The sequence below is a fragment of the Salvelinus fontinalis genome, chromosome 11 (assembly GCF_029448725.1).
Source record: "Salvelinus fontinalis isolate EN_2023a chromosome 11, ASM2944872v1, whole genome shotgun sequence".
In the NCBI taxonomy this organism is placed as follows: domain Eukaryota; kingdom Metazoa; phylum Chordata; class Actinopteri; order Salmoniformes; family Salmonidae; genus Salvelinus; species Salvelinus fontinalis.
This window is the reverse complement of record NC_074675.1, coordinates 24489369-24517221: the sequence shown is the minus strand read 5'-3', so window position 1 is coordinate 24517221 and position 27853 is coordinate 24489369. Positions and strand designations below refer to the sequence as shown.

The following is a 27853-nucleotide window of genomic DNA, read 5'->3' as shown; positions in this document are numbered from 1 at the left end:
AGGAGGGGAAGGATGGCCCTGGCCCTAGCCTCTCTCTCCCCTCCCCCTCTCTGCTCCTGCCACACAATCCCTGGGTCTTGTGCCAGCCCAGCACTGACATGGCAGATACCTGGGATACCTCTATCTCCCAGCTCCCTTTCTCCAACCACACCTGGCCAACCCTCACACCTGGGTCACCATGGCAATGTGCACACTGCCTGCTCTTTACCTGCAGGTACAGGCAGAGCCAGGGAGCTGGGAGGGTGGGAGCCGGCCCACAATCCCCTTCTCTTCTTTTCTTCTCTTAAAGGGAAAAGAACAGAGCATTCCTTGGGATGCCAAAAGTAGAAGCCTTAGCCAGAGTCCCATAGCATGACCATGTTTACTTTCATGTCCCCGCTACAGTAAACTGTGCATGTTGGTGCTGTTTAAGGATATATTGGAATATATTCTAAGTAGACCAAATTTGTGTAGGCATCAATATTTTCTTCATTCATTCTGTCTTGTCTTTCTTTCGTTCTGCCTCTTTTTCTCGGGAGTTAATTTTAGTCCCACGCTCAAGTCGGTGGGTGGCAGTCCAAATATTGTGTATTTTAATCAGTTTTGGACTCAGGCAATCTTTGGATAACATGGACTTAAAGCTGCTGTCGTATCCCGGTAGAACTCCCTCTCCCCTCCCGCTCTCGTTTTCTTCTGTTTATCCGGCGAAGAAGTGTCAGGGGCTATCTGCTGTAAGTTATCTGCTGACAGGCCTGCCAATGTTAACGTTACATTTGACAACTTTTTTTTCTTCTCAACAACTCAAAGTGCTTCGTCCTCTGGAAGAATCTTCTGGAGTTGTTTTTAAAATGGCTTGTGAATGAGTAACTTAAAGCTCCTTTCAAGACGCTAGGCTAACATCGGAATGTAAAATGCTGCATTCCTCAAATAGTTTCCGAGGCATACTCTTGAGATGAACGTGTTTGTGCTAACGTGGTGAAGACAAAGTTATTTGGTTGTGAGTCACAGTAATGGCTCATGGGGGGGGGGAAGAGGCCTCTATGTTCTATGGACTCACAGAGCAAAACAGTGCATCAACATTTCACTGCATATTAACATTGCAATGCCTCTAAGAATGAAATGGTGCCACATTTTCGTCCAGCTCTCTCCTTGTGAATAGAGGACACATTGTTTGGGCGGTGTTAACACAAACCTGTCCTAAAATGATAGGGGGAAATAAAGCTAGCGTTGTCTGGATAACATCAACATGGCTTTTAATATAATGTTCCTTAAGCGCTGGGTAGTGTCAGCCAGAGAGTTGCGGCAGAGCATTAATTTGACTGGTAAATGTTTCATTATTGCCATTGTAGCTCTCAGGAGCTGGCAGACAGAGAGGGAATGAGAGAAAAAGTAATCGGTTAACAGTGGGGAGAGAGAGAGAGAGAGAGTTTACAGTGGGCGAGAGAGTAGAGTGAGCATGGAAGAGAGAGAGAGACCATAGTTCAGAGGGAGAGAGAGAGCCCTTAATTTACAGTTGATAGAGAGGGACCGGAGAGAGAGCTAGTGAGTGGAGAGAGAGACCATAGTTTACAGTGAACAGGGAGAGGCAGGCTAAAATCGGTTCTGTTATGAAACCCTCAGAGGGAAAGTCAGAAAGATGTAATTCCAGGAAGCTCCCTCTCTCTCTCTCTCTCTCTCTCTCTCTCTCTCTCTCTCTCTCTCTCTCTCTCTCTCTCTCTCTCTCCATTCTTCTGCTCTGCTCCGTGTATGTTAGCTTTGACGGAATATGGGTGGTCCCCTCAAGGAATAGGTACGACACTGACATCTCTCACAGGCAAACTCAAAATCCTGTTGAATATAATATCAAATTATTATCATTATTCTTAAATATTCCCCAAATCATAGTCATACTAATAGTGCGCTCTCAGCCCCAGTGCTGCTTTTAGGAAGTATGTGATTAAACTAACGCTGGGGATGGCTTTAGTGTTTTTGTTATTGCTCTCATTTTGTCTAATTACAGTGGTACGAATTGCCGAAATCCAAGTGCCAATTTTCTTCCTCCTGCTAATGGCGTAAGTGTATTTAAACATAGAGAGCAAATTATTGCTGTGTTGGAAATAATCTGGCCCGAAAACACACAGGCATCGTAGTTTGACTCTGATAGTCCTCTAGTTAAAATGAGAAGGAGGTGGGGTCTGTGAGAGGAGAGAGAGGGAAAGAGAGGGAGGGAAAGAAAGGGACAGAGGGACTAGCCCTTGGAGTGATGGGTTTTGTTTAAAGCATACCTCCCCTGTCCCTGTGTTTCCTGTAAGGGTGCGTGTTGGAGACCCTTTTTGGTCCTCTCACTATGTGAGGCTGCAGAGGGGCACAAAGCAGGGAGGCTACAGCATGATCTACAGCACAACTCAGGAAGCAAGCCTGAAGAACCCACCCTGCCTCTCTAAAACTGATCCCAGATCTGATCCTAGCCAACCACTGACAGCTCTACAAACAAAACAGGAAAAGTAGTAGAGATTTGGGAAGGAGAGAACAAGGGGTGGTGTGTGTGGGGGGAGACGTAGAGTTAAGGAAGGGAAAGACAGGGAGAAGAAGGAAGGGAAAGACAGGGAGAAGGAGGAAGGGAGGGAGAGTGGGAGGGAGGGGAGGAGTAGAAGGGCGAAAGGAAGAGGCGTTTGCCCTTTCTGTTGACTGCTGAAGCCGGTGCAGCAGGAACTCTTTGTGTTGTAGCCGTGCTGGGATAAAGCAGTGGGAGAGAGGCTGGAATGGTTTAAGAGGGAATACAGTATATTTCAAAGTCTAATCGTCACAACTGCTAAGGTACAGTACTGTAGCCTTTCCACTCAATGCACTTTACTGGTAGCTGTAGCAGTAGGCTAGATTGTGGTTGTGTACAGTTGTGTTATTGTAAGAGAAGAGCGTAGGTTGATGATGACAGGCTAAGTTTCTTGGTGGTCCCGCTCCTCCTCGGTCACGTACCCAGGGTATTTCTTTTAGTGAATAGCGTTAACGACACCCTGCGCGGAACATCTCTTCCTCCTCACACACTTTCTTCTCCTTTCTCCTTTCTCCTCCTCCTTCATTCCTTCACTTTTCTCCTTTTTGTTTTTTTGTTTTCATCGTGAAATGTGACTGTGTGTTTGGCTTGGAGAGAGAGCAGCGTTTTCGTAGTGCTGTACGGCTAGTATTGCTAGTGAATATGGTAGTAGGCACACAAATGTGCATCCCTGTATCGAGGTCGAGTGCAGGAAGGCATCAGGGTCGTATTCACTACGCATCAAGCAGAAGAAAACAAAATGAAACAGGGAGGGACTACCTACCAATAAGAAACGCCTATTTTAGTTTTTCTGTTGCGTGCCCTAATGAATATAACCCAGCATAGGATACAGAGGTTGGTGATAAGTGGAGAGTTTATAAATAAACAAAGTTTATTTGTCACGTGCGCCGAATACAACAGGTGTAGACCTTACAGCGAAATGCTTACTTACAAGCCCTAACCAACAGTGCAATTTTTAAGTAAAAAATAGGTTTTTAGGTAAACAAAAGATAAGTAAAGAAATTTAAAAAACTAAACTGACAGTGGAAACAGTAGCGAGGCTACAGTAAATACAGGTGGTACCAGTACAGAGTCAATGTGCGGAGGCACCGGTTAGTCGGGCTAATTGAGGTAATATGTACATGTAGGTATAGTTAAAGTGACTATGCTTAGATGACAGAGAGTAGCAGCAGTGTAAAAGAGGGGTTGGCGGGTGGGGGGTGGCGGGTGGCGGGACACAATTCAAATAGTCCGGGTAGCTAATGTGTGGGGGCACCGGTTAGTTGGGCTACTTGAGGTAATATGCACATGAATGTATAGTTAACGTGACTATGCATAGATGATAGAGAGTAGCAGCAGCGTAAAAGAGGAGTGGGGGGTGGCGGGATACAATGCAAATAGTCCTTGTAGCCATTTGATTACCTGTTCAGGAGTCTTATGGCTTGGGGGTAAAAGCTGTTGAGACGCCTTTTGGTCCTAGACTTGGCTCTCCGGTACCGCTTGCCATGCGGTAGCAGAGAGAACAGTCTATGAATGGGGTGGCTGGGGTCTTTGACCATTTTTAGGGTCTTCCTCTGACACCTCCTGGTGTAGAGGTCCTGGATGGCAGGCAGCTTAGCCCCAGTGATGTACTGAGCCGTATGCACTACCCTCTGCAGTGCCTTGCGGTCGTAGGCCGAGGAATTGCCGTACCAGGCAGTGATGCAACCAGTCAGGATGCTCTCGATGGTGCAGCTGTATATCTTTTTGTGGATCTGAGGACCCATGCCAAATCTTTTCAGTCTCCTAAGGGGGAATAGGTTTTGTCTTGCCCTCTTCACAACTGTCTTGGTGTGTTTGGACCATGATAGTTTGTTGGTGATGTGGACACCAAGGAACTTGAAGCTCTCAACCTGCCCCACTACAGCCCCGTCGATGAGAATGGCGGCATGCTCGGTCCTCCTTTTCCTGTAGTCCACAATCATCTCCTTTGTCTTGATTACGTTGAGGGAGTGGTTGTTATTCTGGCACCACCCGGCCAGGTCTCTGACCTCCTCCCTATAGGCTGTCTTGTCGGTGATCAGGCCTACCACTGTTGTGTCGTCTGCAAACTTAATGATGGTGTTGGAGTCGTGCCTGGCCATGCAGTCGTGGGTGAACAGGGAGTACAGGAGGGGACAAGGCACGCACCCCTGAGGGGCTCCAGTGTCGAGGATCAGCGTGGCAGATGTGTTGCTACCTACCCTCACCACCTGGGGGCGGCCTGATAGAAAGTCCAGGATCCAGTTGCAGAGGGAGGTGTTTAGTCCCAGGATCCTTAGCTTAGTGATGAGCTTTGAGGGCACTATGGTGTTGAACGCTGAGCTGTAGTCAATGAATAGCATTCTCACGTAGGTGTTTCTTTTGTCCTGGTGGAAAAGGGCAGTGTGGAGTGCAATAGAGATTGCATCATCTGTGGATCTGTGGTATGCAAATTGGAGTGGGTCTAGGGTTTCTGGGATAATGGTGTTAATGTGAGCCATGACCAGCCTTTCAAAGCACTTCATGGCTACGGACGTGAGGGCTACGGGTCGGTAGTCATTTAGGCAGGTTACCTTAGTGTTCTTGGGCACAGAGACTATGGTGGTCTGCTATGTAAACTACAACACTGTTGATGATGATGTCATCCTGCAGGGCGTAACCATGGATGACGACTTTGACCGGCGCCGAGAGCTCAGGAGGCAGAAGAGGGAGGAGATGCGCCTGGAGGCTGAGCGGTAAGACTGGCCTGCTCATCTTCCTCTTGTTCCCGTCTCCTCTCGTTACTTTTCCTTCTCTTCGTCTTCCTCCTGCTCTTGTCTCATCTCCAACCTTTACTCCCGCTCTTCTTCCCTCTCCTCCTACATCCCTTCTTCCTCTTCCTACTCATCCTCCTCTGAACCTCAGACCTCTTCCATGTCCATCAACAACTACACACAGACTTACATATTTACGCTATTGTTGTCTTATCTCATTGGAGTTTATCAGTATAAACTGGGTGGTTCGAGCCCTGATTGCTGATTGGCGGACAGCCATGGTATATCAGACCGTATACTATGGGTATGACAAAACATTTTATTTTTACTGTTCTAATTACGTTGGTAACCAATTTATAATAGCAATAAGGCACCTCAGGGGTTTGTGATATATGGCCGATATTCCACGGCTAAGGGCTGTGTCCAGGCACTCCGCGTTGGGTCGTGCATAAGAACAGCCATAAACTGTGGTATATTAGCCATATACCACACCTCCTTGGGCCTTATTGCTTAAACATACCACTCTGAACATGACGTCATAACGGTAAGTGTGCAGCCAGAGGGAGTCACAGGTACACGTGTTGTCCAGAGGGGGTGTTGATGACACAGCGAGTGCTGTGATCATATGACCTCAGTGCTCTTCAGAGCCCAGTTGAAGTCAGTTAAAGGGCTTTGAGCTGGGCTCAGGTTGTTACAGGTCCCTGTGATCTCCATGCCAAGTTGGAACCAGAGAGCCAACCCTTAAATAGTTTGGACTCTCCTCAGGGCTTTAAAAACATCACTCAGCAAATATTGGCTTCCTCCTCCTCATGCAGGCAGTAATCTACCACTGATCTGATGACCTGTGTTGTGTTCTCTCTCTCTCTCTCTGACTCAATAAGTTCTGCTTTGTCTCTCATCGTGTCAGTGGTAGAATGTACTGTTGACCTCATATAAAAAGCCTCTGTGCATCCTCAAGTCAAATGAGTTACATACTGTAAGAAGCCCAGACATTTCAAATGAGCTCATCTCAAGTGGATCACCTCAACCATGTCTCATTTTACAGAGCAAGGATACAGGATACCAGGTTGAAAAGCTGAATCATGTTGGTTACAACTGGGGTTGGAGTGAAAACCTACAGGAGGGTAGCTCTCCAGGAACAGGGTTGGAGAACCCTGCAGTAGGCTACTTAACTCCAGGAGCTTAGTTTGCCCAGCCTGTCTGGGTAGCTTCATCACTTATCCCAATTGTACTTACAAACAACAGTCATTTAACCTGGCCACACACATCATAAAACATGAAAATGCATCATGGGCAATAGGATATGCAAATGTGTATCTCTGGAGGTCCAATCCCTTACTGAGCGATATGGCAGTGACATTTACTGAAGATATGATAAGAGCTCTCTGCAGACCGGAGCTACTGAACAAGTCTGTAAGGCAATACACTATGTTAGTGTATGTTTGGCAAGATACAAAAATGTCAGTGCTCACCCTTAAAATGTGTTGACAATACAACAGAACAGATTAACCGGAATGACATTTACTTTCACGGGTGGCCAAACAGAACTATCTAAACGTTACACCCCTACTAAGCCACACCTCCAGTCTTCTGATCTGACCTGGTAGATCATAGTTCGTAAACCCAACTGGCTGGGCAAAAAATAACCCAACATGTGTTCTGTCCACTATTTAACCTAGCATTTTCTTGTGTGTTTAAAAAAAAAATAATGTAAACTTCATATCTATGACACTGTCCCCCTGAATTGTAAATACTGTAATGTGGCTAGAAACAGAAAATACTTCTTCCCAGTCAACCTAATCAGTGAATATAATCATCTCATACATTTAATTGTGATGTGTGATTATGTTGTACAACAAATGTAAACCTCTGTAGCAATGTTGGCATCTATTGTTGTACCTTTAGGCATGTACCTACGCCTCATTGCTCCAGCTCTACACCAGTTGATTGAACGATAACTTAATGCGGCCGTTATATATTTCACAACAGGTCATAAAACCCGTGTTTTATATTATTTATATTATCCCACAGTGTTTATATTATATGGAGAATATGGAATTTGGTCGAAAATACAGACCGTATGAGAGAGAGAGAGTAAGAGTAGTAAGCTATAGGCATGGTGGGAGTTTGTTCATGTCTGTTTATTTAGTTGGAGTCATTTCAGTTGGCGGGACCATGCACGATTTTCAACCCACTCATGTTATTGATAAAAGATTCAATCGCTATATTTTGCAAATATGCTGTAACAATCAATATTTCCATGTCTCTCCTTATCTAATAAGTCAAAAACACATGTTCTCTTGTTGGACCAATCCAGTCAACCATCACCAAATATGATGTAAAAAGAAAACAGATATGCACACACACACACACACACACACAGAGGAGAGAGAGCACTCCAGTCTATACAATAAGATCTGCAGTCAGGGCTGCCAAACACTTTTACATTATAAGTGTTTACTAGTAGAGATCACAAGGAGCTGTTTCCTAGTCGCTAGGCCCTGGAGGAGGACTACATGGCTGGGCTAATGTGTGTGTGCATCACAGAAGGTTGGTGGCACCTTAATTGGTGAGGACCGGCTCGTGGTAATGACTGGAGTAGAATGGTATCCAACACATGGTCTCCAGGTGTTTTGATGAAATTCCATTTGCTCCGTTTCAGCCATTATTATGAGCCGTCCTCCCCTAAGCAGCCTCCACTGGTATGCATGCATGCTTGGGTTACTGTATAGCCCGTGTACATGCAATCTGGAGGTCTGAAAGTCCTGGAGGGGTTCAGCCAGATTGGACCGTCATCAGGTGGTGAAGGCTTGACAAGCTCCATTCGCCTCCTTTAGCCCAGTGAGCCAAGGTGTGTGTGTGTGTGTGTGTGTGTGTGTGTGTGTGTGTGTGTGTGTGTGTGTGTGTGTGTGTGTGTGTGTGTGTGTGTGTGTGTGTGTGTGTGTGTGTGTGTGTGTGTGTGTGTGTGTGTGTGTGTGTGTGTGTGTGTGTGTGTGCGCGTGCGTGCGCGTAGAGGGAGAGGCCTAGGAGTTCCCCAGCACTCGGGGCTCTGCATTGTGTCAGACCCAGTCTAGAACAAAACAATCTGTCTTGTTGACAGAGAGGTGAAGCTCCAGCCCTAATCACCAGCAGGCCAGATACTACCAGGCCAAGGTGAACTCCGCTTCACTATCTACTGTGTAGTTCTCCTGGGTGTGTTTATTACTCTGTACATATTGGAATGAAAGTTTGATGGAATTAGTCAATCAAATGAATGTAAAGGCATCCACACTGCTCCCCTAAAGAATGTGGTATAGAAACCAGTGTTTGTGTTTCTGGTCGCTGTGTCCCCAGGGTTTGCCTGACTGGGCCTTTTGTATTGCGCTCTGTGACATGACATACAATGATACAGCTGGGATCTCAAGCTGTCTGGTTGGTGGCCTGCACAGTGGAGTTCACATACTGCCCTCTGTGACTGACCAGGGCTTTGCTATGACAATGTAACGCAGACACACACACTGGAATGTTTTGAGTGCTGTTTTTATTTGTCCCCTTTAAAAAATTATATTTTGTTGGAATGTTCCCAAACCTTAAAACTTATGGCTGCAATCCCACTACCGGGGTCGATATGACAACAGCCAGTGATAATGCAGGGATCTTATAATTAAAATTCCTCAGACATTCATGTTTCTTATATCATTTTAAAGGTAATCTTGTTGTTAATCCCACCAAAGTGTCCGATTTCAAATATGCTTTTCAGTGAAAGCACTACAAACGATTATGTTAGGTCACCACAAAACCACAATAAGCACAGCCATTTTTCCAGCGAAATATAGCAGTCAGAAAAAGCAGAAATAGAGATAAAATTAATCACTAACCTTTGATTATCTTCATCAGATGACACTCATAAGACCATGTTACACAATACATGCATGTTTTGTTTGATAAAGTTCATATTTATATAAAAAAATCTGAGATTACATTGGCGCGTTAGATTCACTAGTTGCAAAAACATCAAGTTATTTTGCATAGCCACATTGTTTCAACAGAAATACTCATCATAAATGTTGATGATAATACAAGTTATACACATGGAATTATAGATATACTTAATGCAACCACTGTGTCAGATTTCAAAAAAACGTTTAAAAAAATATATATGTATATATAAAAATAAACCCTGCAATAATCTGAGACGGAGCTCAGAACAATAGCCAAATTAGCCGCCATGTTGGACTCAACAGAAACCAGAAAATACATGATAAATGTTTCCTTACCTTTGATGAACTTCATCAGAATGCAGTCCTAGGAATCCCAGGTCCACAATAAATGCTTGATTTGTTCGATAATCTGTTATTTATGTCCAATTAGCTACTTTCAAATTGTTTACCAAACTCCCTAACCAAAGTCTCAAAGCCCGTCCACTATAACGTGACGAAATGTCCAAAAGTTCCGTTACAGTCAGTAGAAACATGTCAAACGATGTACTGAATCAATCTTTAGAATGTTGTTAACATACATCTTGAATAACGTTCCAACCGGAGAATTACATCGACTTCAATTGACCGATGGAACGGAGCTCCCTCTCACGTGAACGCGCCAGTTCAATGCGTGGGCACCTCATGGAAGTGATTACTCATTCCTGTCTCCTTCGGCCCCCCTTCACATTAGAGTCATCAGACAAAGTTCTATTGACTGTTGACATCTAGTGGAAGCCGTAGGAAGTGAAAACCCATACATATCTCTCTGTATTTTCAATGAGAGCTTGGTTGAAAATTTGGCACCCCCAGAAAATATCCAAACAGGAAGTGGAACTTCTCAGGTTTTTGCCTGCCATATAAGTTCTGTTATACTCACAGACATAATTCAAACCGTTTTAGAAACTTCAGAGTGTTTTCTATCCAATACTACTAATAATATGCATATATTAGCAACTATGGCATAGGAGCAGGCCGTTTACTCTGGGCACCTCTGTGCACCTTTCATCCAAGCTACTCAATACTGCCCCTTCAGCCATAAGAAGTTAACCCTGTCATGTGTTCTGTCATGTCACATGCCTTTTTTTTCTGGTGACAGAGCCCAATGCAGTTTACTTCATTTATATCACATTTCATAGCCTAGGTAACATGCAAAACAGTTGTGCGGGCCAGTGTTTGTCAGTCTGCTGCCCTTTGAGAAGCGAAGCTACAATTTTGCCCCCATCTCCTCCACATCTGTGTGCAGGCCAGATCTCCAGGGAGGCCAGGAAGAGGCCAGGAAATAACACCCATCCTCAGTGAATGGACCGTTCCAAACATGCCCTCCCCAACCGGCGGCCTGCACCATAAACTCTCACTGGGCCTGCTTGTGTCTGTATCTGTTAGGGCCTCTGCCCAGCTCTGAATGTTTGGGGTGGACTACAGTACAGTAGGAGCAGTCTGGTTCCCTCTCATTTCGGTGCTCCTGTGACCCACCCACTCCATTTTTGGGAGAGTTTTTTTGTTGTTGTTGCCCCACAATGTATATAAACCGAACGAATGTGTCTAGACATGAGCCATAATGTCAAGCTGTAACTCAAAAGGAACCCACGCCCCAAGCGGGAATCTCACCATGGGAGGCACTTGTCCTTACTCAGGTGATCAGAAATAGGGGCAGCAGCTATAGAGGTGGGTGATGAGCAGGTTAAAAGGTATGTAGTTCTATGGAGCACTGATAACAAGATAGAGGTCTCTAGAATGTCTGTAGACTTCAGGATAGGGGCTATGGCGTTGCTCTCTCTCTCTGGGCCTAGAGGAGAAAGTGAAGGACGGGGCGAAGCGTGGGAATGGGCCAGCCGTTCTGGCAGGAAATCACACCCCCCCCCCCCTTCCCTATGTGCTCTCTCTCTCTCTTTCAATCTCTCTATCTCACTCTCTCCGTTTTAGTCCAGTAGAGGTGAAGAAGTATTTTCTCATGGGCTTTCCGAAGTTGTTTTCACGGACATTGCTGAGATATTTTGCCGTAAAGGAAATATTTGGAAATATTTTCCCCTAATGTGTTTGGTGACTGAACCTAGTGTGACTGGACATTTTCTACTTACTCAAGTAGCCAGGAACTGAATGCAACATTAGGCTTAAATCAACTTTATTGTACACATTGTAAAAACGGACAACAGCAACAAATTCTGTTAGGATTTAAAACAAATGCAGAAGTGTTTACTGTTAAATTCCACACACTTGCAGTAAAACGATTCCCTTCATCCTCCAGCTGCAGAATTTACTCCACAAGGACAACATGTTCATGTAATGGCCGACATAAGTTATACATGTCATTGCAAGGGAAGCTGGCTAGCCAAAGGTTGCAATGCACTTTATTAACTGTCAGTCAACGTAGTTGCACTGTAAATACTCCTCGAGTAAGGCCACCCTTTAATAATGGCTCGAGAGAGCGAGGGAGAGAGAGACCTACCAGAATGTGATTGCTGTGGCTGGACTCTCAGGCTCCTACTGTATAGGACGATGTATTATCGTGAACATAGGATAAGACCTCTCCCTATATTCTCTATCTGATGGGAGAAGAGACCGTACTAAAGTGGTAGGTGGTCAATAAGGGATGAGGATATTGCATTGGGGCCTTCATTGGCGCAACAGTCTAGAGCCAAGAACGCCAAGCGTTTGATTGACAAGAATGCTAACGAAGCTGTTTGTCGGATTTTCATAAGGCATCGTCTTCCCTGAGATCCTGTGATTCTAACTGCGCCGTGCCACTAAGGACTGGTCGGATCCATTTTTAGACGCTGTTGTCTCAGTTTCCCATGACATTTAGGCTGTTTCTGGGACTATACTATTCTCCAGAGGTTGAGTCAGTCTTTGCTACTCTGTTTTCTACAAACTGCACTTGGTAATATAGCCAGTCATCTATCTGCATAATGTTAAGGGTGACGAGCGATATAGACTGTTAGAGTAGAGATTCTAGTGAAAGAGAGTGTGTGTGTGTGTTTCTCAACATACATACTTCCGTGCTCCAAGTCCGCAAATTGGAGCAGTCTGAGTATGAGCGCGGAGGGCAGTTCTCAGATGCGTACTTTGTTTGTACACGTTTTGAAGCATGCGTCGATGCGAGCTTCAGCCAAAATATGAAATACACAACCAGGTAAAAAACAAAGACACATTTCTTGAAATCAATGGCGGATTGGGTTATAAACTGAAGTGAGAGAAAATGATGACATTTTTTTGGGAGTAACACCCACACTCTCTCTCTCTCTCTCTCCTTCGGTCCCTCTCACTTACAGTGCATGGGAGTGTATGTAAGTTTGAGTGCCAGGGAGAGTGTGTATGCTAATGGTATGCACCTCTCTACAATTTGATACACATTTATAATCCCATCAGACTAGAATCTCTATTCTAACAGTCTATATCACTCTTCATCCTTAACATTATGCACATAGATGACTGGCTATATCCCCAGGTGCAGTTTTGTAAAACAACGTAGCAATGAGTGACTCAACAACGCACTGTGGAGCCAGGACCAGCCAATCAGAATGAGTTTTCCCCCGCAAAGGGCCTTTATTACAGATTGTGTTGTGTGACAAAACTACACATTTTAGAGTGGCCTTTTATTGTCCGCAGCACAAGTGGCACCTGTGTAATGATCATGCAATTTAATCAGCTTCTTGATATGCCACACCTGTCAGGTGGATGGATTATCTTGACAAATGATATCTTGCTTTTTCTGTATTGGTCAAAGGTAATGCAGTATTAGGGGAGTGCACAGTGCTTCTCAAAATTACATTATCGTTGGTTACGTTATCGTTGGTGAACGAACTCGGAGCATGGTAGTATGCATACTGAGAAACACCCTGTGTGTGTGTGTGTGTGTATGTATGTGTATATATATATATATGAGATGGAGAGAGAGAGAATACAGTATCATGATGTCACTGTCCCCCCAGGTTTAGCTTGGGCGTGAGCAGAGTTCTGTGTTCAATTATAACAACATTCCTCAGTCAGTTGACCCAGCAGGAGAGCTTGCTGTTCGCAAGCTGTAAAGTCTCCCATAAAACCACTCCGCTTAACATGTTAACTGCACATGCTTCAGTAACATGCAATACGCACTGCCAAACGGCCATATGGTGTTTGCTTAGCTTAGCCGATGCCTGACACGGACTTTGAAGATCACACAGAGGCAGACAGAATGGAGCTCTTCTCACAAACAAAACAGAGGCGGGGAAGTTGGTTCAGTCCTTTAGGGGAGAGGCTTTCCCAATGTTTTATGAAGTTGAAGAGGAATCTAAATAGAATGGTCTGGTACCTATCTGTGGGCTAGAGACTTTCCTGTCAGACTGTCAAACTGCAGGGCGTTGAGATCAGTGATCTGGCCTTAGTATAGTTCTCGGCTGGCCAGCGTAGTACAGGCAAAACGCACTCGCACACTATACACACATACACACAAACACTATACACACTACGGCCCTTCACACACTACAGCTCCCCACCACTCCACCCCGCCACTGGGCCGAGCCGGGGCTGAGGCAGGCGTAGGCCAGCGGCCACGTTACAGCCGGGGTCCTCTCCTCTCATCGCTGGCCAAGCCACATCTCCAGACACTGTTTTCATCAGGCTGTGAAAAGTGAAACCTCAGCAGCAGCACCAGTGGCCTGAGCTCAGCAGAGCAGAGCAGAGCAGAACAGAACAGGGTAGAATGTGAGTACAGTGAGTCAAGTAAAAGACACTGTGAGTCTTTTGTATTGCACAGTAAATAACTGGAGAATTATCTGGAGAACAATGACTTACTTGGCTCTCTCTCTCCTCTCTCTTTCTCCCTGCCTCAGGATGGCCTTCCAGGGTAGTAATGAGGATGAGGAGGAGGCTGCGAGGGAGCGTAGACGCAGGGCGCGTCAGGAGAGGATGAGAGGGATGGGAGGCGAGGAGCCCGGTGACAGCGTGGTGATGACCAACAGCCATAGGTAAGACCTGAAGACTTGTGTTAGCTCCCAAACATAATGTCTAGGCTTTAGCTCAGGGGCTAACAGTATTGTGGTGCGTAGGAGATTGTGGTTTGAACCCAGTTTAATGGATGTGTGTGTGACACGGTTGTTATAGTAAACTGAAACGAAAACTAATCATCAAAAAACTATTAAGTAAACTGAAATAAGATAATTAACAAATCTGTTTGAAAAACTATACTGAATAACGGAAACTATTATCTTTGACTCCAAAACGAATCAAATCAAATCAAAAGTTCAGTTTGCCAAGAGCAGCACAGCAGATATTTGGCGCGTTTGACTGGTAAGGCTAAAGCGACAGTAGACGAAAGTCAAGGAGGGAAGCCGGGGGGAGTTGCATCTGCGACCGCCGAAAGTCGGACACTGACGTGGCTTTCTAACAGCAAGGCTCAGATCAACATGGCAGTGTTGCCATTGTTTACAAACGGCTTTCTTTACAATGCCGAAATGAACATGTACCTAACCCCAATATCACACACCAAACGAATAAAATCCTAATATAATATAATGTGTGTACACGTAGTACAGTCATAGGCTTCTTTCTGTCCCTTAAACTAAAACTGAAAATAAATGACATGAAGAAAAAAAAAGGAAAAAAAGTCAAATCAAACTTGAACTAAATAAAAACTAGTAAAGTGGATCTGAAAACTGACTGAAACAACTGAATTTCAAATAAAAATCTTAAATCTAATAACAAAACTATAACAACCTTGGTGTGGAACCCTGATCTCATCCACTGTTAGAATGCAGCTCCGGGCCATCCCTGGAGGAAGTTCCCGGAAGCTCCAGGTTTCCTGTCAGCTGTCCTATCCTTTCCTATCCTCTTCTGTTCTTTTTTTATAGTATACTCTCTCAATGGAATAGGTGCACTGTGGGTCCCTATCATACTGTAGGCTAGTACCCTTTCTAAAGTGTTGAAGAAGCACAAGTCTTACAGTAGAGTATCGCAGACATAGACTTACATAGTTTAAACAGAGACCCTCTTCTTTTGTCTACCAATCAGTCATAAATAGCTCACCCAGCTGTCCGCCCCCATACCATGTCCAGTTGAGGTCAGTACAGCAGTTGACACTGGAAGTAGTGGGCTATTCTGCTCTCCACCAGTACAGAAGCACTGTTCTAGTGGAGAATGGTTTCCCTCTGTGAGGTCACAGCCATATCCTGTGGTTATTGAACAAGTCCGGGATTGTTTCGACCTGTGATCGGACGTAACCCGGCCCGTTGTTGATTGTGTTTGGTTCTGTGCTAACGTTTGCCAAGCGGTGTCGTCAGCCTGTATTAAACTCTGTCGGTATGTGTGAGGTGGTTGGCGGGTTGGATGCAGACCCACGTACGGTGTCGTATGGATGCCCTGTCAGCTTGCTATGAGGCTGGGCAAAGGAGGTAGCTAGTCGCTAGTGCAACGTGGACTGGATACGTTTCTGGGAGAGAGAAGCAGCCATGGACTTTCGTGTAGGCCTAAGTTACGCTGTTGGACCTAACCTGTGGATAAAAGAACAACCTCCAGCTAGGAAGCCAGAAGACTCGGTGAGGTAAACTGATTAGACGTGTGAACTGGCAATGGAGCTGAAATGCTATTTCCCCTGTTGTTGATGTCCATGTGAGCCGAGTAGAAATCCATATTCGTGGTGTCCAGATATTGGGGAATGTCCAGCAGAGTGGTGGTAGTTTAACTTCAGAAGCAGTGACCACAATAGCGAATTCAGTGGTTAACTGTTTTTGTCCCTCTGTGTGGTAGTGATTGGCTGTGTAATTGACTGTGGCATGTCTCTCTCTCTCTCTCTCTCTCTCTCTCGCAGTGTGACAGAGACTGTGTCTGTGTCCTCCTCCTCTATGACCTCCTCGGGTGGAGGAGACGATGATGAGCAGGCCCTGCTGGAGCGCATGGCCAAACGAGAGGAGCGCAGGCAGAAGAGATTGATGGAAGCTCTGGAGCGAGAGAAGGGTCAGAACCTCGGCAATGACGGTAACCACGGCAGCGGGGAGAATACTGTGGAGGAGAGGTCCGTCGGCCGCAGGGGCCGTTACCAGGACAACGAAGAAGAGGTGGAAGAGCGGAACTGCCGAAAGGAGGAGGAGGGGGAGGCTGCTCCGGAGGAGGAAGAAGCTGAGCAGGGAGAAGAAGGGGAGGAAGAGGAGAAACCGAGACGGTCCTATATGAGAGAACAGGTCAGTCTATTCTTCTTTTAGGGACATTTCTGTCCATTTTCATTTTATTTTCCATCGGCATGTTTTCATTTGTAAAATGTACCTTATTTATCCATAGGAATCCATTGATGATAAAACTCGAAATGAGGTATGATCATGGATATATTGATTGGAATGGTGGCTGGAGTTTGCTGATTACTTATCTGATTTTGATAAAACATGACACTCCCATTCCTTCTCATAGGAAGATACAGAAGAGCAAGCAGTGGTTTTAAATGAGGTTGAGGAATCAGAGGCAGAGGTTGAAGAAAATGCTGAATTAAGTGATAAGGTAGAGGAAGAGGTAGAGGAACCAGATCAGTTAGAGGTAGAGGGCACAACAGTGACACTGAACAATGAGACTGAGGAAGACTGTGGGATGTCAACCATCCAGAACGGCTTGGATGTGGTAAGACTTTAACATAGAGGTGTGAAATGGGAGCATGAACATCTCTGGATAACTCAAATGTCTCCGAAATAATTCTCAGAAATCGTAGCGTATAGTAACTCTAAAGACCGCGCATAGTGTCTTTGTCAATCAATCAGAGTAGCGGTGTAGCCTAAATTAATATTTTCCAGACATTGAAGTTCTCCAGATGCTAAGTGTGGTCTTGCATCCACGGTAATAGAGCTACATCTCATAAGGTGTGGTTGAGGTCACGGTCATGTGGTTATCTTTAACGTGGTTTAATGCCATGCCATCCACGGAGTGGTCACAATACGGTCACTGTGTGTTCAGCTGCATGCTTGTCTCTGTGGGGAAGAGGTTGTGTTTGAAACCTGTGTTTTGCATCTGTTGTCATGTCTACTCACTTTCCGCCACCCCCTGTTTTGCTTTCAGATGTGTGTCCCCAAATGACACCCTAAACCCTATATAGTGCACTACTTTGGAGACTTGTGCCAAAAGTAGTCCAGTGGGGAATCGGGTGTCATTTTGGACAAAGCCAGGGTCACAGAGTGGAGTCACTGGTCTGGTTGGAATGGTGTGATGTCACATAGAAGCACCCACGCACAGACACAAGCATTCCTTCATTCCCAGAGTTCAGTGTGCTCAGCGTGTGTTCTGTGCCTGCAGGTGAATGAAAAGCAGAATGGAGGTCTGCACGAGGAGACTCCTCAAAAACACAAAAAAACTGAAAGGACCCTGAGGTAGGAGCCAGAGACTTATGTGCGCTAATGGTATAATGCTACACGCAACACATGCGTACACACACATACAAACGCACACGCATTCTGTGGTCTTGGCATTCGGGCTCCTGAGTGGCTCAGCGGTCTAAGGCACTGCATCTCAGCGCTAGAGGCGTCACTACAGACACCCTGGTTCAAATCCAGGCTGTATCACAACCGGCCGTGATTGGGAGTCCTATAGGGCGGTGCACATATGTCCCAGCTTCGTCCGGATTTGGCCGGTGTAGGCCGTCATTGTAAATAAGAATTTGTTCTTAACTGACTTGCCTAGTTAAATAAAAGTTTTTAAAAATAATAATAATTCATTGATTCAAAACCTAGGGAGAGGAGAGAGGTGGGAGAGTATTGCCCAAGGTGTCTGTAATGTAATTGAAAGGCATATTTATCCCAGCGCACACAAACACACTGTAGCCTGATTGGTTTCTAGAGCAGAACTGCTGTATTTGACACAGGTCATGTAATCCTAGCTCCCCAGAGGGAAGCACTGGAGTGAAACCTTAGACACACTTACCTTAGACCTTAGACAGCGCCAGAGTGTCTGTGTAGGCTTGCGTGTGTGGCTGTCTTTCTACCTGTGTGACGACATTAACCTGGCTTCCTGTGCGTGTCCCGTAGCCGCGGCAGCGTGCGTTCCCCGGAGGCGGGGGCGGAGGAGCAGGACGACACGGCGCGCCTGGAGGCGGAGCTTAAGCTGGAGGAGCTGAAGCGCCGCCGTGACGATGCGGAGAGCGAGGAGTTCGAGCGGATGAGACAGAAGCAGCAGGAGGCTGAGCAGGAGCTGGAGGAGCTGAAGAAGAAGAGGGAGGAGAGGAGGAAGATCATAGAAGAGGAGGAGAGACAGAAGAAACAGGAGGAGGCCGAGAAAAAGGCCAGAGAGGAGGTAGGGGTTCTCTCTGCCTCTCTGCCTCTCTCTCTCTCTCTCTCTGCCCCTCTCTCTCTGCCTCTCTCCTTCACTCTTCTGCACTCTCTCTCCCCCTTCCTCTATCTCTCTCCCTTCCTTCTACTCCTCATCTCAAGACTGTACACTTGATTTAGTCATCACACCTGTTGAAGATAACAGCTATACGTCATATTCCTGCCTGCTTCACCATGACATGATCTTACTATACTGCATCCTTATCGGCGCACTCCTATTTGAATCCCAATAATAATTCCTTTACAGGCCATCATTCTTCTTCCCCTGCTATATGACCTCACCTTCACATATCTAAGCTATGATAGTCAGTCCATAATTTGCGTGTACATACTTGCACTTGACACCGCGCCATTCGCCGTCCAATCACCTAGTCTACTGTACTGTACTCTGTCTTATGCTGACAGGGTTTCTCTGGTTCCATCTGAAATGGCACCGTATGAAGTGGACTCATTTTGTTCAGGGCTCTGCGGATACGGCTCTGGTCCAAAGTAGTGCACTATATAGGGAATAGGATGCCGTTTCAGACACAACTTCTGTCATTTCCCGACAGGTCTCTGTGCTGTGCTTGGCTTTGAACATGGGGTCCTCTCATGTTGTGGTGCATAAGAGACTGTTTTGTGTCAGGGTGGGAGAAGCCTGGATATAGGTGAACATCAAATAGAAGCCTGGATATAGGGGAACATCAAATAGAAGCCTGGATATAGGTGGACATCAAATAGAAGCCTGGACATCAATATAAATAGTGTTACCTACTGCACCTACTGTACAGTACCAATAAGAACAGACTGTAATACAGTCAAATAAACTGTAAAGAAGTATTTTCACTAGAGAAGTGGTGCGTTCAAGTTAGAGGAGTATACCCGCGCTTAGTTATTGTTTGCGTGCGTACATTCTTGGTCGTGCGTGCATGCGTGTGTGACCGTTTAATAACTGAGAGTTCTGCTGTGTTCCGCATCTCTCAGGAGGAGAAGAGGAGGATGAAGGAGGAGATAGAGAGGAGGAGGGCGGAGGCGGCCGAGAAGAGACAGCAGATGGGGGTGGAGACCGTCGACGCAGAGGCCAAACCCTTCAAATGCTTCAGTCCCAGAGGATCCTCCCTCAAGGTCAGTCGACAACTTTCGACCTTTGACCTCTGTCACCTCCATCTATGATGTCTGTCTATGACCAGGTTCGAAAACTATCACATAGCTTTAACCTTTTCAGCCCTTTCATAAATCTAGCAAGTACACTGCAGGGGTCCAAAAGCTACGACAGATGTAACAGTTGCCTCCCATATAGTAGCTTGTACTTCTTAGTCTTTTTCGTGGCATAATCTCTACCTTATCCTAATTCACCTCATTGTAGGTAACAGGACCGTTTTTACCGGGAACGTTATGGGGTCATTGTTGTTGACAATAAGTGTCTCAGTTCTGTTGTCTTCTGTCTGTGTGGGTTTGTCTGTTGTCTTGCTACTGCGTTAAAGGCATGGAAACTGGAAACGCCACAACTTATCACTTTAAAGATAGTATTTGTTATGGAGTAGTGTGTTCTATCAACTTATGTGAATAAACGCTCCAGTGTTGCTGAAATAAACTCCCATGCAGTGAGTGTCCATGGGGGTTTTCACTTTTCTGCCAGTGGAGAAAATCTAATTACTCCAAGTTTAGCAAATATCCATCTCACTGAAACCTGCCCTGAAATAGTCTAACTTTGTGTGTTAGTGTGTTTTTTTTTTTTAAGGTAATAATCTAATTCCATTTGTTGTTGTTTGTGGTCTGGTCTGTTGGCAAATGTTAACATCCTTCCATTCCCCTCCGCAGCTTTACTTTGTCATCATGTTCACCGTAGGTACAGCTGATGGTAGAAGTTGCCCATAGGTTACAGATCTAGGATCAGATTACCCTTCCCCATATCTAAACCTGAACCATTAGGAGGGAGGACCGTAAACCCAGACCCTAGATCAGTGTCTATGGGCAAACGTTGTTCTACTCATAGCTAATGCGTGTGCGCTGCGTTATTGTGAGGTTATACTCATTCCAGTGTCTGTGCTAACGTTATTGTTTTGCATTGGAGTGAGTTGTGTACCTTTTTTTCAGACTTACACACTAGCCGTTTTAACAGTAGTTCTATTTATTTCCGTTGATTCCTCCAGTGTGTTGTTCCTGTAGTTCAAGTCACAGTACTGTGGCGGTACACATGAGTAGACACTCGGATCCTCTTGCACTAGTCCAGATTAGTTACGTTAGGATGCAACGTTCCGGAAGCTGCAGATGGTAGTCAACACAGTTAGCTAGATAAAGAGAGCTGCTCCCTTCAAAAACTCTGAGGATGCAGGAAACCGATTAGGTTAATAGGATTAGTGTACCCGCGTTGGAATGGTGGTGCTGCTGCAGCCTGAGAATGGGTTATTTCCTGTCGAGAGGAGTATTTTAGGAACACCCACATTTCGGTAGCAGAGCCGAGCTAGAGACCAAGCAGGTTTCTTTTTTATTTATTTTTATTTTAGAGGGAGCGGGGATGGATGGCTTTTTTTTCTTTTCAGGATCCCCCCCCCCCCCTTAGCCCTTTTGTTGTATATCATAAACAGCAGTCAGAGCGAGGTTCCCACAGCGCAGGGCCTGAAAAAGCCCTGTGCTGCTCTGCTCTCTGCTTTTCCTGGCCGGGTGACAGTAGCTGTAGCTAGTGCTGTGGAGAACAGAACAGTCCGTCACATTGTGTCTCGCTGGGCTAGGAAAAGCCCAGTCTAAACAAGGATGCAATGGGTCTGGTAAAAAAAGGGAAAGGTAGAACAGGAGAAAGGGGGAGAGGGTGCTGTTGGGTTTGAATGGTGTGTGTGTGATGTGGGAGTGCTGTGTGTATTTAATAAATGTTTGATGCAAAGTTCACTGATCTTTCAACAGATTGGTGAAAGGGCAGAGTTTCTGAGCAAGTCGGCACAGAAAAGGTGAACAGTCGTTTCCATTAATTGTTTGACTCACATCTGGTGCTTTCGGTGTGAAGTCATACAGTTCAGTAATAAAATGACCCTTTGGCTAATTCTGTTGTTGTTATATGTTCTGAGCAGCACGGTGAAGACGACTCACTCTCCTGTCGTCTCTAAGATTGACAACAGACTGGAGCAGTACACCTCTGTTGCCCAGGTCAGAGGTTACACATCAACACAAATCACTTGACTAGTACTGTTACTAATGAGCCCTATGAGAACAAAATGTCGCAAAGATGTACGAAAATGATATTTTTTTGTTGAAAAAAAATGGAAAAGACATCTTGTGTTGACTGGAATTGTATAACTGTTACCATTGTTGATGATCATATCTAGAACATAGAGTATATATCAATACTGCTCTGAATCTAAAAGCTACAGCACATGCTTTAGATAATAGTAATGATACTATACTACATTAATTTTGATTTATAAGCCAAGAGAGTTATCATCTATATTCTTTGTAGCTGTCTATTTACCACCACAAACCGATGCTGGCACTAAGACCACACTCAATGAGCTGTATAAGCCCATAAGCAAACAGGAAACGCTCATCCAGAGGCAGCGCTCCTAGTGGCCAGGGACTTTAATGCAGGGAAACTTAAATCAATTTTACCTCATTTCTACCAGCATGTTAAATGTGCAACCAGAGGGGAAAAAACTCAAGACCACCTTTACTCCATACACAGAGATGCGTACAAAGCTCTCCCTCGCCCTCCATTTGGCAAATTTGACCATAATTCTATCCTCCCGATTCCTGCTTACAAGCAAATACTAAAGCAGGAAGCACCTGTGACTCGGTCAATAAGAAAGTGGTCAGATGAAGCAGATGCTAAGCTACAGGACTGTTTCGCTGTCACAAACTGGAATATGTTCCGGGATTCTTCCGATGGCATTGAGGAGTACACCACAACAGTCATTGGCTTCATCAATAAGTGCATCGAGGACGTCATCCCCACAGTGATTGTACGTACATACCCCAACCAGAAGCCATTGATTACAGGCAACACCCGCACTGAGCTAAAGGTTAGAGCTGCCACTTTCAAGGAACGGGACTCACGCTTATAAGAAATCCCGCTATGCCCTCCGACAAACCATCAAACTGGCAAAGCGTCAATATGGGACTAAGATCGAATCGTACTACACCGGCTCTGACGCTCATCGGATGTGGCAGGGCTTGCAAACTATTGACAGACTACAAAGGGAAGCACAGCCGCATGCTGCCCAGTGACACGAGCCTACCAGACAAGCTAAATTACTTCTATGCTCGCTTCGAGGCAAGTAAGACTGAAACATGCATGAGAGAATCTGTGTGATCACGGTCTCCATAGCCGATGTGAGTAAGACCTTTAAACAGGTCAACATTCATAAGGCCGCAGGGCCAGAAGGATTACCAGGGCGTGTACTGCGAGTATGCGCTGACCAACTGGCAAGTGTCTTCACTGACAGTGTCTTCCCTGTCTGAGTCTGTAATACCAACATGTTTCAAGCAGACCACCATAGTCCCTGTGCCCAAGAACACTAAGGTAACCTGCCTAAATGACTACCGACCCGTAGCACTCACGTCCGTAGCCATGAAGTGCTTTGAAAGGCTGGTAAATGGCTCACATCAACACCATTATCCCAGAAACCCTAGACCCACTCCAATTTGCATACCGCCCCAACAGATCCACAGATGACGCAATCTCTATTGCACTCCACACTGCCCTTTCCAACCTAGACAAAAGGAACACCTATGTGAGAATGCTATTCATTGACTACAGCTCAGCGTTCAACACCATAGAGCCCTCAAGGCTCATCACTAAGCGAAGGACCCTGGGAATAAACACCTCCCTCTGCAACTGGATCCTGGACTTCCTGACAGGCCGCCCCGAGTTGGTAAGGGTAGATAATAACACATCTGCCACGCTGATCCTCAACACGGAGCCCCTCAGGGGTGCATACTCAGCAACCTCCTGTATTCCCTGTTCACTCATGACTGCATGGCTAGGCACGACTCCAACACCATCATTAAGTTTGCCGATGACACAACAGTGGTAGGCCTGATCACCGACAACGATGAGACAGCCTATAGGGAGGAGGTCAGAGACCTGGCCGGGTGGTGCCAGAATAACAACCAGTCCCTCAACGTGATCAAGACAAAGGAGATGATTGTGGACTACAGGAAAAGGAGGACCGAGCACGCCCCCATTCTCATCGACGGGGCTGTAGTGGAGCAGGTTGAGAGCTTCAAGTTCCTTGGTGTCCACATCACCAACAAACTATCATGGTACAAACACACCAAGACAGTTGTGAAGAGGGCACACAAAGCCTATTCCCCCTCAGGAGACTGAAAAGATTTGGAATGGGTCATCAGATCCACAAAAAGTTATACAGCTGCACCATCGAGAGTATCCTGACTGGTTGCATCACTGCCTGGTATGGCAGCTGCTCATCTTCCGACAGCAAGACACTACAGAGATAAGTGCGCACGGCCCAGTACGTCACTGGGGCCAAGCTTCCTGCCATCCAGGACCTCTATACGAGGCGGTGTCAGAGGAAGGCCCTAAAAATTGTCAAAGACTCCAGCCACACCAGTCATAGACTGTTCTCTCTGCTACCGCACGGAAAGCGGTACCGGAGTGCCAAGTCTAGGTCCAAAAGGCTTCTTAGCAACTTCTACCCCCAAGCCATAGGACTCCTGAACAGCTAATCAAATGGCTACCCAGACTATTTGCATTGCCCCCCCCCCCCACTCTGCTGCTACTCTCTGTTTATTTTTACCTCTATTACCTCGACTAACCTTCGCCCCCTCACATTGATTGACTCTGTACCAGTACCCCCTGTATACAGCCTTGCTACTGTTATTTTACTGCTGCTCTTTAATTATTTGTTTTTTTTATTTCCTATTTTCTACTTAACACTTATTTTTCTTAAAACGGCATTGTTGGTTAAGGGCTTGTAAGTAAGAATTTCACAACACCTGTTGTATTTGGCGCATGTGACAAATACAATTTGATTTGATTTGTATGGCTCCTTCCTCACGGCCATTTTAAACAAGTCACAAAAAGAAATCCAGATATAAAAACACATAAGACATTTCTCTTCTCTCCTTTGCCAACACCGATCATTCCCCACTCTGAATCCAACACTAACATCGTCCCTCATTCCCTTCTCCCTATACAGAACAAGGATATGCGGTCCCCACGCTCCGGTGCCGTGGACCTGCCCATGGTGACAGATGGGATACGCAACATTAAGAGCATGTGGGAGAAAGGCAGCGTGTTCAACTCGCCCGGGGGCGGCGGGGGCACGTACAAGGTGGGGACCGGGAATCTGGAACTCCATTTGGGAGCGGTTTGGGAGGAAGTAGGGAGCAAAGGGGGGGGGGGGGTCGTTTCACTGCCACTTCCTGTTCATCCTCGATGACGACCAGCCCAGGGCGTTCTGCTGGAGTTGAACTTTGCCCATGTCTTTTTTTTCTGTTCCCCCTCTCCACACAGGAAGCAGCTGGGATGAAGATAGGTGTTGCGGGCCGCATCAACGACTGGCTGAATAAAACCCCCGAGAGCAAAACGCCGGGAGGAAGGCCCGCGGTAGGTCGTCTCCACGACAACCACTTACTGTACAGTGTGTCTGTCCTCTTTGCACCTCTTTATCTAATCCTATATTTATCCTTTATTGAGATGAACAACGTCTTTGTCAAGGGAGACAGCGAACAGACACTCATTATGAAACATACTATATGTGCGGCCCCAACTCAGTGTTGCTCCTGCACTTGAGCTGTAGTGTAAGCAAACATTCATCAGACCAGAGACTTAAGCTCATTTAATGATGATGGATAGGGCTTTCCGTGAACTAGCCTGAGTGTAAAAAACATTAAGGACGCCTGCTCTTTCCATGACATAGACTAACCAGGTGAATCCAGGTGAAAGATACAATCCCTTATTGATGTCACTTGTTAAATCTACTTCAATCAGATTTTAAGCCTTGAGACAATTGAGACGTGGATTGTGTGTGTGTGCCATTCAGGTGAATGGGAAAGACAAAAGATTTAAGTGCCTTTGAACGGGGTATGGTAGTAGGTAGGTGCCAGGCGCACTGGTTTGAATGTGTCAAGAACTGCAACGATGCTGGGTTTTTCACCCTCAACAGTTTCCTCTGTCTCAAGAATGGTCCAACACTCAAAGGACATCCAGCCAACTTGACACATGGGCCAGCATCCATGTGGAACGCTTTCGACACCTTGTAGAGTCCATGCCCCGATGAAGGTGCCCTTAATGTTTTGTACACTCAGTTTATACAGTATTTTCTAATCGTTTTGAGAAGTGCTGTTAGCTACCATGTATTTTTTGTACTTGTATTAATAATTTCCTGCAAATAATGGAGTGGAGTAAGATGATGTGCCCTGTTGGGAGAAATATTCCAGCGTCACCGAGTGAATTTGAAATATAAATCATATTAAAAGAAAAATAGCAAAGTGGATGAGCTGTTGAGTTATAACCATGAAGTCATGAAGGGAAAAACACATAGCACATAACCGCAGTCATTTATTTGTGTTGTAAAAAGTACATATCACATATTATCGGAGTATGTATTAGCTTAATATGAAATGTGGCATGGTTCCTACCATGGATCACATGCTGGTTATCAGAAGGACTTAGGGCTTTAGTCAGACAGGCTGCTTCCTATGCTGGGCTGCATGGATGCATTCCAACATACCAGTGCTTCATCTCAAATGGCACCCTATTCCCTATGTAGTGCACTACTTTTGACCAGGGCCCATATGCCATATTTATCCCAGTATTTTACCCAAAAGGCTCCGACTTTTCTGTTTCCATCTACGCGGGCCGGCCCCCGCGTCTCACTGAGCCATGGCTATGGGGGACCTGCTCTAATTTGGAGCCAAGGCCCTCGGTACTTTTCAGCTGGCATTTATATAACAATTGTTAACTGTGAACTTTTAACACCTTCTCACAAAGCAAAAGTCTTGAATGATGCAGAGGTCGTTGATTCTGCTCGCCACAAGTGTGGCGAAAAAGTATCTGTTGATGTTGCCTTGAACAAGGCACTTAAACCTAACTGTTCCTATAAGTTGCTCTGGATAAGAGTGTCTGCTAAATGACTGAAATGTCGTGTCACACTGATGGAAACACAATAATGCAAGAGCTGACATTACCATAAAACTTCAAAACTATGGGGCTCCCGAGTGGCGCAGCGGTCTAAGGCACTGCATCTCAGTGCTAGAAGCATCACTACAGACCCTGGTTTGATCCCGGGCTGTATCACAACTGGCCGTGATCGGGAGTCCCGTAGGGCGGCGCACAATTGTCCCAGCGCCGTCCGGGTTAGGGGAGGGTTTGGCCGGGGTAGGCCGTCATTGTAAAATAAAAAAATTGTTCCTAACTGACTTGCCTAGTTAAATAAAGGTTAAGTTTAAAAAAAATCTAAACACTGGCGGCCTACTGGTTTGGGTTAAGTCTCAATGGAAAGCACTTAGAGTACTCCATAGGGCTCTGTTCAAAAGTAGTGCATGGAATAGGGGTGCCATTTTGGATGCACCCCAGTCCTTTAATCTCTGTAGTCCACTCCTGGACCATTTTTAAACTTCAGACCGGGTTTATTTTAAGACGTTCATGCTGCACCCAGACCTGTTTTCAAATAGGCGCAAAGTGTGAGGGCAACACTAGAACGCAAACTTACATACAGTAGCCACTGCCATATCCTCAGTCGGAGTCATAGATCACGGTGGCGTAGTGATACACCATGAGGGCTGTTGCCATGGTGACGTGGTGTTGAGAAGAAGTAGTGCAGAAGGTCAGGGCATTGTGAGTGGCTTGGTGTGGCTGGTTATACGGTCGGTAACATGATACCTACTGCCAACCTTTGATGTGTAGCTTTTTAACCAGCAAAGAACCCCTGTGAGTTTTGCGTGGACATTAAAAGTGACTTTCACTTAAATAATTGACATAAAAGACTTGCTTGATGAATCATGATCACTCTCTGATATAGATTCTGATATGGCTGAATTACTTGCTCTTTGGGGATGTTTGGTCTGGTCTGCCTCTCTGTCCTGCGGACAAATGATGTTTTGAAATGACTGCAACATCTCTGTGTCTCCCTCTTGTGGTTAAATGGATCATAACAGAATTGCATTTCTGAAATATTCTTTACTGACTCGCTCTTTCTTCTGTCTTCTTTCCTTTAGAAACTTCTTCCATTCTTCAATCTGAAGTGACTGTTTCTCCTTTCCTCTCATAGCTCAGCACCTTTCTGAGGTAGTCCTTCTCTCTGTCATCCTTTCTTTTTCCTGCTGGACTTCTCTTTCTGCCTCTTCTCCCATCCCTTTTCTCAGCACCTCAGGTATTACAACCCAATTGTTGACGTACTTCTATTTCCTCAACTAAAATACTGCAGCCATTGTTGGAATTGTGTG

General features: G+C 45.6%; 1 protein-coding gene across 9 annotated transcripts in view; it reads left to right on the top strand.

The window, feature by feature from the left end:
• cald1a (caldesmon 1a) overlaps positions 1 to 27853 on the top strand; it is a 55665-nt gene that overhangs the window by 19540 nt on the left and 8272 nt on the right. For 2 of the 9 annotated variants that reach the window (XR_008761353.1, XM_055938074.1), the window contains exons 3-14: positions 5144 to 5226; positions 14012 to 14146; positions 15985 to 16354; positions 16452 to 16481; positions 16578 to 16781; positions 17448 to 17521; positions 18176 to 18440; positions 19439 to 19579; positions 21356 to 21399; positions 21520 to 21595; positions 24604 to 24738; positions 24921 to 25013. Coding sequence is in view for 6 of the 9 variants with exons in the window: in XM_055938074.1 (XP_055794049.1) it covers positions 5153 to 5226; positions 14012 to 14146; positions 15985 to 16354; positions 16452 to 16481; positions 16578 to 16781; positions 17448 to 17521; positions 18176 to 18440; positions 19439 to 19579; positions 21356 to 21399; positions 21520 to 21595; positions 24604 to 24738; positions 24921 to 25013 (1641 nt within the window). In the remaining 3 variants the exon portion in view is untranslated. Of the gene's footprint in view, positions 1 to 2626; positions 2776 to 5143; positions 5227 to 14011; positions 14147 to 15492; positions 15718 to 15984; positions 16355 to 16451; positions 16482 to 16577; positions 16782 to 17447; positions 17522 to 18175; positions 18441 to 19438; positions 19580 to 21355; positions 21400 to 21519; positions 21596 to 24603; positions 24739 to 24920; positions 25014 to 27625; positions 27781 to 27853 lie in introns of those variants that run through there. The other 7 variants (XR_008761354.1, XR_008761355.1, XM_055938075.1 and 4 more) reach the window with 7 other exon arrangements.